Source organism: Hemitrygon akajei, chromosome 14, assembly GCF_048418815.1.
Source record: "Hemitrygon akajei chromosome 14, sHemAka1.3, whole genome shotgun sequence".
Taxonomy (NCBI): Eukaryota; Metazoa; Chordata; class Chondrichthyes; order Myliobatiformes; family Dasyatidae; genus Hemitrygon; species Hemitrygon akajei.
In genome coordinates, this window is record NC_133137.1 from 24,018,048 (window position 1) to 24,031,914 (window position 13,867).

The 13,867-nt window shown below is 44.0% G+C and overlaps 1 protein-coding gene across 2 annotated transcripts in view; it reads left to right on the forward strand.

Moving 5' to 3' along the window:
- The window catches only part of LOC140738422 (rasGAP-activating-like protein 1), a 271,421-nt gene extending 266,627 nt beyond the window's left edge, over positions 1-4,794 (forward strand). For both annotated transcript variants that reach the window (XM_073065690.1, XM_073065691.1), the window contains one exon: positions 914-4,794. In XM_073065690.1, the coding sequence (XP_072921791.1) occupies positions 914-1,062 (149 nt within the window). In that variant the 3' untranslated portion in view covers positions 1,063-4,794. The remainder of the gene's footprint in view (positions 1-913) is intronic.
- The last annotated feature ends 9,073 nt before the right edge of the window (positions 4,795-13,867 follow it).

Here is a 13,867-nt window from a genome sequence, read left to right on the forward strand (position 1 = left end):
TGAGGAGATTTGGTATGTCACCAAAGACACTCACAAATTTCTACGGATGTACCGTGGAGATCATTCTGACTGGCTGCATCGCCATATGGGGAGGGGGGTGGCCACTGCACAGGACTGAAATAAGCTGCAGAAAGTTGTAAACTCAGCTAGCTCCATCATGGGCACCGGGCCTCCCCAGCATCTAGGACATCTTCAAAGGGCAATGCCTCTAAAAGGTGTCATCCCCATTGCCCAGGTCATCCACTTTTCTCATTGCTACCATCAAGAAGGACGTACAGGAGCCAGAAGAGACATGATGTTTCAGGAAGAACTTCTGATGTTGAACTTGATTCTGGTTTCTCAAGAAACAAATTGAAAAGGCAAGAACAGTCTCAATGTGGGCCAGTGTCCTGGTAGAAATAGTCTTGTGCTACACTCATCAAAGATCTATCAAATATTGAAAAGCCTAGATAGAGTGGATGTGGATAAGATATCTCCTATAGTGGGGAAGTCTAAGGCCAGAGGACACAGTCTCAGAATAGAAGGACATCCCTTAGAATAGAGATTTGCTTTAGCTAGGGGTGGTGAATTTCTGCAATTATTTTCCATAGGTGGTTATGAAGGCCCAGTCATTGGGTATATTTAAGGTAGGTTTGTGACTAGTGAGGCTATCAAAGGTTATGGGGAGAAAAGAGGAGAATAGGATTGAGAGGGATAATAAATCAGCCATGATGGAATGGCAGAGCAGACTTGATGGGCTGAATGGCCTAATTCTGCTCCTAAGTCTTATGGTCTTGAATATTTCATGGTTTAAAAGTCAAAGTTATGAAATGTTTATTAACATCAACAACCTAAAACTATCTTTACATCGAGAGGGAGTGTTTATTTGGGTTGCTCCGCAAACTCACAACTAACAAAACCCTATCTCAAACAGCTGGCACAGACGAGAGGGACTCCTCCCATGATCGAGGGAGGGCCGTGGCGACCAGGCTTCTGGACATCATACAAGACCTTGAACGTGCTCATCAAGCTTTTGAAAGCAGAGAGAAAGAGAAGTGGGCCAACGAGATGTCCATTCCCTGAGTCATTTCCTGTAATTCGATATGAGACATCAGTTTGTGTTCTATGTGCAGTGTGCCACGGATGGGTCTAGAGGTGCCGCGGATCTAAACGAGGCCAACTTGTACAATTCATCTCTTGGCCAATTGAAATACGTGCATGCAGAGGCCTATGAGTGACACTTGTTGGGTTAGGATGGTCATTATCACAAACGAGTCATATCCGAAGCAACTTTTGGGGGAAAGGAAGAAGGAGATTTCAACTATTATTAATGTGATGAGGCTGAGGGAAAGCACTTGCCGTGCATGAGCAGGAGAAGTTGTGTTGTTAACACAGGAAGTCAATGGTAATAAATGTCTGCAAAGTGATTCAGTGCTAAGGTGGGGCCTGCTCCACTGACCCCAGCATCAGCTTAACGCATCCCTGTACCGCTGTAAACGTGTTCAGTGGAACCACAGCGCAGGGCAGTATTATTTTGTTGCCAGCTGGAGTCTGAGCCGTGATCTGTTTTCTTTTGTCAGGAGCTTATTATTGCAGTGAAGTGATGTCTTAGAGCCGCAGACGCCGTGGGGCAAACGCGATCATCTGTGTTTTTCCTTTTAATGATTTATGAACGAATTGCAGATTTATTATCTAGTCGACTTTCCGGATAGTCTGCTTGTGGATTGATCGAAATTTGCATCAATCTGAGATTCTCTTGTCCGTAGTTTTCAGGCTGCATCTTACTGTTACAGGTTACTGTGTTTGGAAGTAATTACTATTCCCTCAGATCAAAAGCCTGGCCAGTTTCCTTTAAGTAAGAAAAAAAAATATTAATGTAGTGTGTCAATGAGGTTTTGATCACTTGTGCTGTTTCTGCCTTTTGCTCGTTACACCGCTGGCGTGCAGAGCAGCAATGAATGTCCCTTTAAGATTCTTCATTGCTGTTTCCATAACAGTCTTGTTTTTTGCCAGACCTCAGCTGAACCCCCGAACCCGGAGGACCGGTGGTCCACTCTTGTTCTAGCCTCTACCCTTTGACCTGTCTGGCATGGGTGACCCTGCCAAGAGCCAAAGCGTAAAGCCCCAACTCCAGCCAACATAGCTCTCCAAAACCCTAAGACAAGGTTATGGTCCTCTTGGAGGTGTGCTGTTTCTCACCTGCTACAAACCTGTAAGAAAAATCCCACAAATAAGATGTTTAGGAAGCTTTTGCATTGGTTTAAAGATCAAGGCACCAAATGAGTGTATCTTTAAAGTCAGCTTGCATGCCAACCCTGTCTGCATTTTATTATTGTCTTCCATTATATCTAATCTGATGACCAATAAAATGGTACATTGCTCTTTGATGACTATCTAGATACCTGCGTTTCACCATGGGAGTTACTTTTGTAAATTTAGCCACAAAACCAGGAGCATTTTAATTTTTTCCTCAACATGTTTATGAACAACCTCAAAGCCAAAAATCACGAGGATTCCAATTCCCATTCCCATTCTGATGTGTCAATCCATGGCCTCCTCTTGTGCCAAGATGAGGCCTCCCTCCGTGTGGAGGAGTATTCTATCTGGGTAGCCTCCAAACCTGATAGATCTTTTACATCTTCTCACCTGCTTCTCCCTCGGTCCCCTCCCCTGTGCTGTTTATATTGGTTTGAAAGGATTTGAACACAATGTTTTAGCACAATTTTCCCTGACCCCTCCTTACAGAACAGAGCAATTAGTCCAACACAACTGCTAATGGAAATCTGTATTTAAAGTATAATGCTAATTTAGTCCACCATTAAATACTGTTTACAGCAAAGTGTTATGATATAGTAATCTGAAGTCTCTGTCGGTGAAGGTCGACCATGGATGTTGTGTCCTGGCTGTCTAGATATGCGAGCCTGGGCAGTGCGATATGGAGAGCAAGCTGTGGCCAAGTTGCAAGCTCCCCCTCTCCACGCATCTGATGAACCCAAGGAACGGCAGGGACCGATACAGCAGTGTTGCAGAAATTTCCGCTGGGCTTAGGAGCTGAGCCACACGTGAAGGCCAGGAGCTGGACTTGGTTGTCAGAGGCTGTTTGAGGCCCACGCCATTGGGAGCGTTTAATAGGTAGTGAGAGCTTGTCCCCATTATCACCTCTAGCTATAACAACCTTTGGGAACCAATATAGTAATAGTGTTATAATATGTTATAGGATGTACCATATTCCCCATATCCTATATATATATATATAATATATATATTCCTTCCCCTGCTGTGTTAAGCCTCTCCCTACACTGCAGTTCTTGAAAAGTCTTCAATTTACTTCTATCATTCATGTGCCACATAGTTATTATATATTTATAACATGATATATGCTATATTGTGATATGGTACTAGTACTAGGACCAGGTAATGTCCACACCAACATCTGGAGGTGCTCAGCTGTGCACCAGGAGCTGAATCAAACCTGAAGCAAAGCTGGTAAATCTCCAACCAGTTGATTACCTTTTGTCAAAATTACAAAGACATTTAAGAACTGCCACTGCACTGGGATTAGAATTTCCCCCTGTGTTAAGCCTCTCCCTGCACTACAGTTGTTGAAAACTCTTCAATTTCTTTCTATCATTCACGTTTTGCAAGGGTCCACCAGGCTCTGTCTATTCTGAGATGTTCGGTTAATGCAGCATTAAAAAACCATGAAGCAAGCACTGGCCACAGTGAGTTAGCCCAACTAATTACTTCCACACCCAGCAAACCTCGCACTAAGTCATGTTCAACCAGACTAAGGATAGTGGAAACATAGAGCAGTTAGGGGGGAAAAAAAAGCAGCAACCTCCTGCTTGTAAACAGCTTGGGGAGCAGGTGTGCAATCTTCTTAACTTTTTAAAAATTCAAGCTTAATCGCCGAGCGGTTGCCAGTGTTGTACATCGTGACGTGGTGACGCTTGCAGACGGTGGCCCGTGTCTGTGGATGAGTGGACGAAGGGGGTGGGTGGAGAGGAGCACCGCATGCGGGGTGAGAGAGGATAAAGATCCCATGCCATCACTGCTGTTTAATTGCACTAAAGCCATCATTCTTGTGGCATATTTGGTACGTTGCTATACATTACCCTCAATAGCTCAGCTGAAGTGAATTAAATGCAAAGATTTTACAGTGGTCAGTGTTCTGAATGTATTGTACAGTGTGAGGTTACATCAAATATTGGTGCATGCTACAAGAGTTAACAAAAACATGCATGATTGTATCAAAGTAATTGGTCTATGTATTTCACAGTTGAAACTACTGTACGTAGGTGAGGATTCTGTTTATATGTACATATATACCGTATTTGCATTCTGTATACATGCTGAGGTAGTGGAGTGGCCTGTGTAGATCAATACTGCCTTAAATTTGATTTTGTAAGCATTTTCGATAACTTGTTAACGTGACTTTTTTTTTAAACACGCGTTCACTCTATAGTGGGCATCAATATCTGCAGTTCGTGAATGTATCATGATTTGTACTTATTCTATAAAGTGGTCTTGTGTGCTGAACACAAGTGTTTATATCGTTGCCAGTGGGTGACCTGCCGTGGCCAAGCGTCGTTTGCCAGGTTTTCATTTGTATAAGTGTTTTATAAAAAACAGCAAATGAGCTTCTTTTTGCTGAGAATTTTCAAATGAAGTGTGTTTGCTTTCACTGTGATAACTCTGTCTAAAGTCAGGCCCTGGAATACACGGTGCTTTGCACTGCATTCATGTTATGTACACTAATGTGTATTTCAATTTATATCATGGTATCTAAATGACAGTGTAAAAATAAAGATGTTATCAGGCATACAACAATCGCACTTTCTGCTTTTGATGGATTTTACACTGACAATCACATTTGGATTTCTTGGACTTCTTAGGAGCACGTGAATCACTCAGCACAAAAGGAAAAAGTTCCAGACACGTAGCTTCACCCAGGCTGCTGTTCATTATCCTTAGCTACAGCTGTGACCTAGTGTCCCATGGCTCTATACATATCATTGAATGAAATATTTCTGAGAAGATGCTCGGTGATTAAGGTCAGATATTTTCTCGCCATCGTGCAGTATTCACTGAACCAAAGAATACCTCCCGATGTAGCCTGAGTGTGAACACTACTGGCAGGGTACAGCGTGAGTACAGATATTTCCAGTCTAGTATACCCTCGGTCCAGTCTGTCACCTGTATGTAATAGTTAAGTCTCTTTTTATTGTCATTTCAACCATAACTGCTGGTACAGTACACAGTAAAAGCGAGACAATGTTTTTCAGGACCATGGTACTACATGAAACAGTACAAAAACCACACTGAACTATGTGAAAACAGCACAGAAAAAAAAACTACACTAGACTACAGACCTACCCAGGACTGCATAAAGTGCACAAAACAGTGCAGGCATTACAATAAATAATAAGCAAGACAATAGGCACAGTAGAGGGCAGTAAGGTGTCAGTCCAGGTTCTGGGTATTGAGGAGTCTGATGGCTTGGGGGAAGAAACTGTTACACAGTCTGGTTGTGAGAGCCCGAATGCTTCGGAGCCTTTTCCCAGACGGCAGGAGGGAGAAGAGTTTGTACGAGGGGTGCGTGGGGTCCTTCATAATGCTGTTTGCTTTGCGGATGCAGCGTGTAGTGTAAATGTCCATAATGGCGGGCAGAGAGACCCCGATGATCTTCTCAGCTGACCTCACTATTCGCTGCAGGGTCTTGCGATCCGAGATGGTGCAATTTCCGAACCGGGCAGTGATGCAGCTGCCTGGTGCATGTGATACAACAGCATACGACATCAGTTATACAATATCATAAATACCAATAGATTCACCTGTAGTATACCCTCGGTCCAGTCTGCCTCCTGTATGTAACAGCATACAACATCAGTTACACAATATCATAAGCACGGCTGTATCTCTGTTTATTTACTGATCCTTGGGGTTCTTCCAGAAGTCAGGAATCGTGAGGAGTCTTAAATTCTTAACTACCATTTAATTTAAAGTACAAATACTAAGCAAACTAAATAAAAGGTTGAGAAACAAAGCAGAAGGGTGAAAGAACAGCAAAGAACGAGAGGATAAAAGAGGCGAAGGTGGCACCTCTGAAGAATCTATCACTTCTGTAATTGAGGGAGGAAAAAATTCCTTAGATAGACTAAACCAATCACTGGTTGCACAATTACGTTGCGTGGGTAATGTACTGATACTTAGCCAGTGAAAAATGACAAAAGTGTATGCAACTGTATCTCCATAACTTCCGCCATCTCCGACGGGATCTCACCATCAAGCACATCTTTCCCTCCTCCCCCCACACCCCACACACACTTCTTGCTTTCTCCAGGGATCGCTCCCTATGGGACTCCCTTGCCCAGTTGTCCCTCCCCATGGTTCTCCCTCTTGGCACTTATCCTTGCAAACGGAACAAGTGCTACACCTGCCCCTACACCTCCTCCCTCACCACCATTCAGGGCCCCAAACAGTCCTTCCAGGTGAGGCAACACTTCACCTATGAGTCTGTTGGGGTCAACTATTGTATCCGGTGCCCCCAGTGTGGCCTCTTGTATATCGGTGAGACCCGACATAGATTGGGAGACCACCTCACCGAGCACCTATGCTCCATCCGCCAGAAAGAGCAGGATCTCCCAGTGGCCACCCATTTCCGTTCCGCTTCCCATTCCCACTCCGACATGTCAGTCCATGGCTTCCTCCTACTGTTGCGATGAGGCCACACTCAGGTTGGAGGAGTGGGAACATTCTGTCTGGGTAGCCCCCAACCAGATGGCATGAACATCGATTTCTTGAATTGGTAATGCACACTCCACCCCCTTCACCATTCCCTACCCCTTTTTCCCTCTCTCACCTTCTCTCCATCGCCTTCCTCTGATGCTCCTCCCCCCTTTCCTTCTCCCATGACCTTCTTGTCCTCTCCTATCAGATTCCCCCTTCTCCAGCTCTATCTCGTTCACCAATCAACTTCCCAGCTCGTCACTGCACCCTTCTCCCCCCTCCTGGTTTCACCTTTCACAACGTGTTTCTTCCTCCCACACCCCCCCCCCCCCCAACCTTCCAACTCTGACTCCTCATCTTTCTTTCCCCAGACCTGCTGAAGGGTCTCGGCCCAAAACATCGACAGTTTACTCTTTTCCACAGACACTGCCCAGCCTGCTGAGCTCCTCCAGCATTTTGTGTGTGTTGCTCTGGATTTCCAGCTTGTGCAGATTTTCCCTTGTTTGCAGCTGCTATATGGTTTTCTGCCAGTGAGTGGGGATGGCCCCCTAGATACTGTGAAAAACATATGTGCTTGTTGAAAAGTACAAATGATTAAAATACAACTTCAGGCTTGCATTAAATCACCTTATAAAAAGCTTTTAGAAAAACAGTGGTTTCCAACAATACCGATAGTTTCACCTGTAGTAAACCCTCAGTCCGGTCTGACTATTGTATGTAACAGCAGACATTAACAGTTGTTGGTACTCATTGTGTGCCAGCAGACACACATAGAACACTCCACTGCTGCAGGCCTAGAGCACTGTAACACCCTGTATTACTGTGTCCACCACGAGCATCATGTTGATAAAACGGCCACACACACCAAACTGACCTCAGCAGGTCAGGCAACATTTATGGACATGAATAAACAGTCGATGTTTCGGGCCGGTGACCCTTCATAAGACCTGAAAAGGGAGGGGGAAGATGGCAGAATAAAAAGGTGGGGGGGGGCGGAAGAGAGGCTGGCTGGAAGGTGATGGGTGGAGCCAGGTGGGTGGGAAAGATAAAGGGCTGGAGAGAAAGATAAAGGGCTGGAGAGAAAGGAATGTGATAGGAGAAGAGAGTGAAGGAGGAGGGATCCCAGGGGGAAGTGATAGGCAGGTAAGAAGAGGTCAGTGGCCAGAGTGGGAAGGAGGAGTGATCGGCAGGTGAGAAGAGATAAAAGGCCAGAATGGGGAATAGAAGAAGAGAGGAGGAGGGAAGGATTTATTTTACAGGAAGGAGAAATCGATATTCATGCCGTCAGGTTGGAGGCTACCCTCTTCCTTTTCAGTCCTGAAGAAGGATCTCGGCCCGAAAGATGCAGCCTGACCGGCTGAGTTCCTCCAGCATTTTGTGTGAGTTGCACTGAAGACTTTCTCGTGTTATTGACAAAATTCCAGTTCTAGCAGTTTAAATGGCACGATTTAACAATAACATTTGTATACAGGGTATTAAGAAATGAAAAAATCATTATTTGGATAAAAACTGCCCATACAGCAGAGACATGATAAAGCCAAAGAGACTTGACATCTGTTTTGTTGTGCCGTGTGTTCATTATTGCACAAGGTGCTTTAAAATTCCTCAAGCAATCGGGAGCTCCACACTCAGACTGTACATATATCAAAGCTAGTTGTGCAGCTATTTCACCTGATCTCAACACCAACCAGAATCTCCTTCTCACATGAATAATCTTTTGCTGAGCATTGGGTCTACAGTAGCGAGCACGACCTGTGTCCAAATGGTTATTCAGGGCAGCAGCCCGATGCTGAAAGTGAGATAATAACGTTCCAGTCAGAGTGAGTGATCTTCCTGGGATATCTCAAGCCTTTATTGCCTTGTCAGTAACTCCAGCTCAGTCAGATTGGAGCAGCTTTGCCTGGAGAGCTTTTCCACCGGTATTGCCTCACTAAAGAAGCAATCTCTCCATCCTTGGTGCTTGGATATTCTGCCATGGTCGTGATTTCAGACATGAGTTGTACATAATCAATACTTAATATTTAATATTCAACTGTTAAGGAAGTCATTACCTTTCTAAAATTTAAGTGTAATACTGCAAACCTTAAGTATATCTTTGTTCTTCAGTTGACTGGAGCCATTAGCCAATCAAAGTTCAAAGTAAAATTCATTATCAGAGTGCGTACATGTCACCACATACAACCCTGAAATTCATTTTCCTGCAGGCACACTCAGCAAATCTATCGAACTGTAACTGTAAACAGGATCAATGAACAACAAACTGTGCAAATGCAAAGATAAATAACTGGCAATAAATAACAAAGAACATGAAATAAAAAGATAGAGTCCTTAAAGCGAAACCATCAGTTGTGGGAACACTGAAGATGGAATAAGACTTTTTTTATATAAAAAATTTCTTTTATGATGTATGACCTATCTTTAAATTTTTGATTACAGAGTGGTATACCTTTAGGTGATGTGCTATAACATTTTGATCAATTTTATTACAATATGAATGTACACAATTTATGTTGAGATGTATCTATGTGTTGCACTCTGTAAATCTTGTTTTTTCTTCTGAATAAAAATATTGTAAAAAGAAAAAGAAAGAAAGACCATAAGATATAGGAGCAGAATTAGGCCATTTGAACCATCGAGTCTGCGTAGTTATCCCCTTTGTTCAAGAGCCTGATGGTTAAGGGGTATCAGAATCAAAATCAGTTTTATTATCACTGTCAAGTGATGTGAAATTTGTCAGCAGCAGCAGTTCAATGCAATACATCATCTAGAAGAGAAAAAAATGATAAATAATATAAAAATAATAATAATAATGATAAACAAGTTAATCGATTACAGTAGACATATATTAAAAAAGTGCAAAAAAAACAGAAATACTATATACTTTAAAAAAAAAAGTGAGGTAGTGTCCAAAGCTTCAATGTCCATTTAGGAAATGGATGGCAGAGGGGAAGAAGCTGTTCCTGAATCATTGAGTGTGTGCCTTCAGGCTTCTATACCTCCTACCTGATGGTAACAGTGAGAAAAGGGCATGCCCTGGGTGCTGGAGGTCCTTAATAATGGACGCTGCCTTTCTGAGACACCGCTCCCTGAAAATGTCCTGGGTACTTTGTAGGCTAGTACCCAAGATGGAGCTGACTAGATTTACAATCCTCTGCAGCTTCTTTCGGTCCTGTGCAGTAGCCCCTCCATATCAGACAGTGATGCAGCCTGTCAGAATGCTCTCCGCAATACAACTATAGAAGTTTTTGAGTGTATTTGTTGACATGCCAAATCTCTTCAAATTCCTAATGAAGTATAGCCGCTGTCTTGCCTTCTTTATAACTACATCGATATGTTGGGACCAGGTTAGATCCTCAGAGGTCTTGACACCCAGGAACTTGAAACTGCTCACTCTCTCCACTTCTGATCCCTCTATGACCATTGGTATATATTCCTTTGCCTTACCCTTCCTGAAATCCACAATCAGCTCTTTCGTCTTACTGAAGTTGAGTGCCAGGTTGTTGCTGCAGCACCATTTCATAAGTTGGCATATCTCACTCACGTGCGCCCTCTCATCACCACCTGAGATTCTACCAATAATGGTTGTATCATCAGCAGATTTATAGATGGTATTTGAACTATGCCAAGCCACACTGTTATGTGTATACAGAGAGTAGAGCAGTGGGCTAAGCACACACCCCTGAGGTGTGCCAGTGTTAGATCATCAACAATCCACACAGATTGTGGTCTTCTGGTTAGGGAGTTGAGGGTCCAATTGCAGTGGGAGCTACAGAGGCCCAGGCTCAACAACTTCTCAATCAGGAATGTGGGAATGCTGGTATTAAATGCTGAGCTATAGTCGATGAACAGCATCCTGACATCGGTGTTTGTGTTGTCCAGGTGGTCTAAGGCCGTGTGGAGAGCCATTGAGATTGTGTCTGCCATTGACCTATTGTGGCGATAGGCAAATTACAATGGGTCCAGGTCCTTGCTGAGACATGAGTTCAGTCTAGTCATGACCAACCTCTCAAAGCATTTCATCACTGTTGATGTGAGTGCTACCGCGCGATAGTCATTAAGGCAGCCCACATTATTCTTCTTTGGCACTAGTATAATTGTTGCCTTTTTGAAGCAAGTGGGAACTTCCGCCCATAGCAGTGAGAGGTTGAAAATGTCCTTGAGTACTTGAGTTGGTTGGCACAGGCCTTCAGAGCCTTACCAGGTTCTCCATCGGGACCTTCCACCTTGCAAGGGTTCACTCTCTTTAAAGTCAGCCTAACATCAGCCTCTGAGACAGAGATCACAGGGTCAGCAGGTGCAGCAGGGAACTTCATAGCTGTAGTTGTGTTCTCCCTTTCAAAGAGGGCATAGAAGGTGTTGAGTTCATCAGGTAGTGAAGCATTATTGCCATTCATGCTATTGGGTTTCGCTTTGTAGGAAGTAATGTCTTGCAGACCCTGCCAGAGTTGCCACGCATCCGATGTTGCCTCCAACCTCGTTCAAAATTGTCTCTTGGCACTTGAAATAGCCCTCTGCAAATCATACCTGGTTTTCTAGTACAGACCTGGGTTGCCAGACTTGAATACCACAGACCTAGCCTTCAACAAACAACGTACCTCCTGATTCATCCACGGCTTTTGGTTTGGGAATGTACGGTAAGTCTTTGTGGGCACACACTCATCCACACAGGTTTTAATGAAGTTGGTAACAACTGCAGCATACTCATCCAGGTTCAAAGATGAATCACTGAATACAGTCCAGTCCACTGATTCAAAGCAGTCCTGTGGGCGCTCCTGTGCTTCCCTTGTCCAAACCTTCTTGGTCCTCACTACTGGTGCTGCAGTCTTCAGTCTCTGCCTATACTCAGGGAGTAGACGTACAGCCAGGTGATCAGACTTCCCGAAGTGAGGGTGTGGAATAGCACGGTAGGCATTCTTGATGGTGGTGTAGCAATGGTCCAGTGTGCTGTTGCCTATGGTATCACAAGTGATCTGTTGATGGTAGTTGCTTAGTGATTTTTTCAAACTGGCCTGGTTAAAATCTCCCAAAACGATGGTGAAGGCATTAGGGTGCGCTATTTCGTGCATGTTGATCCCATTGCTGAGATCATCTAAAGCCTGATTGACATTGGCCTGTGGTGGAAAGTAACTCCTTGAACCTGTTCACATATTTGAGATAATATTATTGACAGAGCAAGCATTCTATCACTCCATAGCTTGGTGGCAAATTGATTGTTTAATTTACCCTAGATGTAAATGGGTCACTGAGCAGAGCTCAGTACAAATGAGAGGTTCCTTAATATCAAATATCTACTGGAAAATCAAACTGTCAGAGGATGGGATTAAAACATGTAGGATTTTGGGAGGGGGAGGGTCTGAACACAGTGAAGGTGGAAAGATTGCTTCCTCTTCTGGGAGAGTCTGGAATAATGAAAGGGGTTGCCCATTTGAAACAGAGGTGGTGAACACATTAATGGCAGAGCCAGGTCCATTCTTGATAAGCAAGGAGGTCTAAAAGGACAGGAACACAGAGATGAAGTTACAGTCAGATCAACTATCATCTTGGCTGGTATGAAAATATCAATGCTCTTGAATGGAAAATTCTACAAAATGGAATGGACATGGTCCAGTCCATCACGGGGAAAGTCCTCTCCTCCATTGAGCACATCGACACAGCACTGTTGCAGGAAAAGCAGCGTCCATCATCAGGGTCACCCAGCACCTAGCTCATGCTCTCTTCTCGCTGCTGCCATCAAGAAGAAGGTACAGGAGCCTCAGGACTCACACCCCCAGGTTCAGGAACAGTTATCACTCCTCAGCCATCAGGGTCTTGAACCAAAGGGGATAACTCTACTCAACCTCATCATTGAAATGTTCCAACAACCAATGGACTCACTTTCTAGGATTCTTCATCTCGTGTTCTCCATATTTTTTGTTCGTTTGTTTGTTTATTTATTTATTTATTATTATTTCATCCTTTTTGTATTTGCACAGCTTGTTGTCTTCTGCACTTTGGTTGAACAGCCTAGTTGGGAGGTCTTTCATTAATTCTGTAATGGTTATCATTCTATAGATTTATTGCATTTGCCCACAAGACAATGGATCTCAAGGTTGTACATGGTGACATATATGTTCCTAGATAATAAATTTACTTTGAATTTTAATGAATGCAGGGCAAGGTTGAAGCATTGAGTAGCCTACTCCTGTTCCTAATCCATCCCTGTCCCTTCAAGTAGCATGTTATTAGATATAGATCAATACCTGTACATTCAGCACTGAGCCACTGCCTGTTTGTGAAGCCACCGTCTCCCCACTGAGTCCTGACACTTCATGGGGCCACCGCCTCGGTGTAGCGCCACAATTATTCCTCCAGGGAGACGCTGCCAAAACCCAAGTAAATATGGTCACGGGCGACAGGGAGGCTGGTGTAAAATACTGCCAGACACCCTGGATGCTGGCAGCACTCTGCGCCTCCGAGGCAGCGAGGTGACTTTGAATGGTGGCATGGATGCCGGGGGTGGCCTCCCTGCAGTACTGGGTGATCCTGACCTGTTCTGCAGTGTATACTGGCAGATTGACGTCAGACGTTTGGGTCTGAGTGAGACCACACGGTGTGGAGCACCACTGCATTCTGGAAAGAATGGGATCCAGATGCAATACCAGTCACTGTGCCATTTCGATGCCCTATCTTATCAAACTGTAGTCTCTGGGAAGCTTCTCGACACGCCGTGCATTTTGTTTTGGGCCCATCCCCATCAGTTGCATTCTCTAACCCTATCTGATCAAAGTCCAAACCTGAATCCACTGAAGCAAAATCTGCCTGTAACCTCTCGCTGGGACTGGACAGCCCCTATGCCATGCTGGGCCTCAGGACTCGCCCCTGTGAACATCCTAGGAGGGTTTCAGTGCCTGAGCTGGGAGCCACAGCTCTTTGTTGGTGGGTCTTTCTGCTTGTTGTCTCTTCCTTGTCAAAGTTCAACGTGAATGTATTTTCAAAGTGCATGTATATCACCATATACTGCCTGGAGATTCATTTTCCTGCAGGCATACTCAATAGAACAGAGGAATACAATAGAATCAATGAAAAACTGGCAGTCATCCATTGTGCAAGAGAAGATAAACTGTGCCATTAAAAGTACAAGTGTAAATACAAACAAAAACAAATAATAATAACAATAATA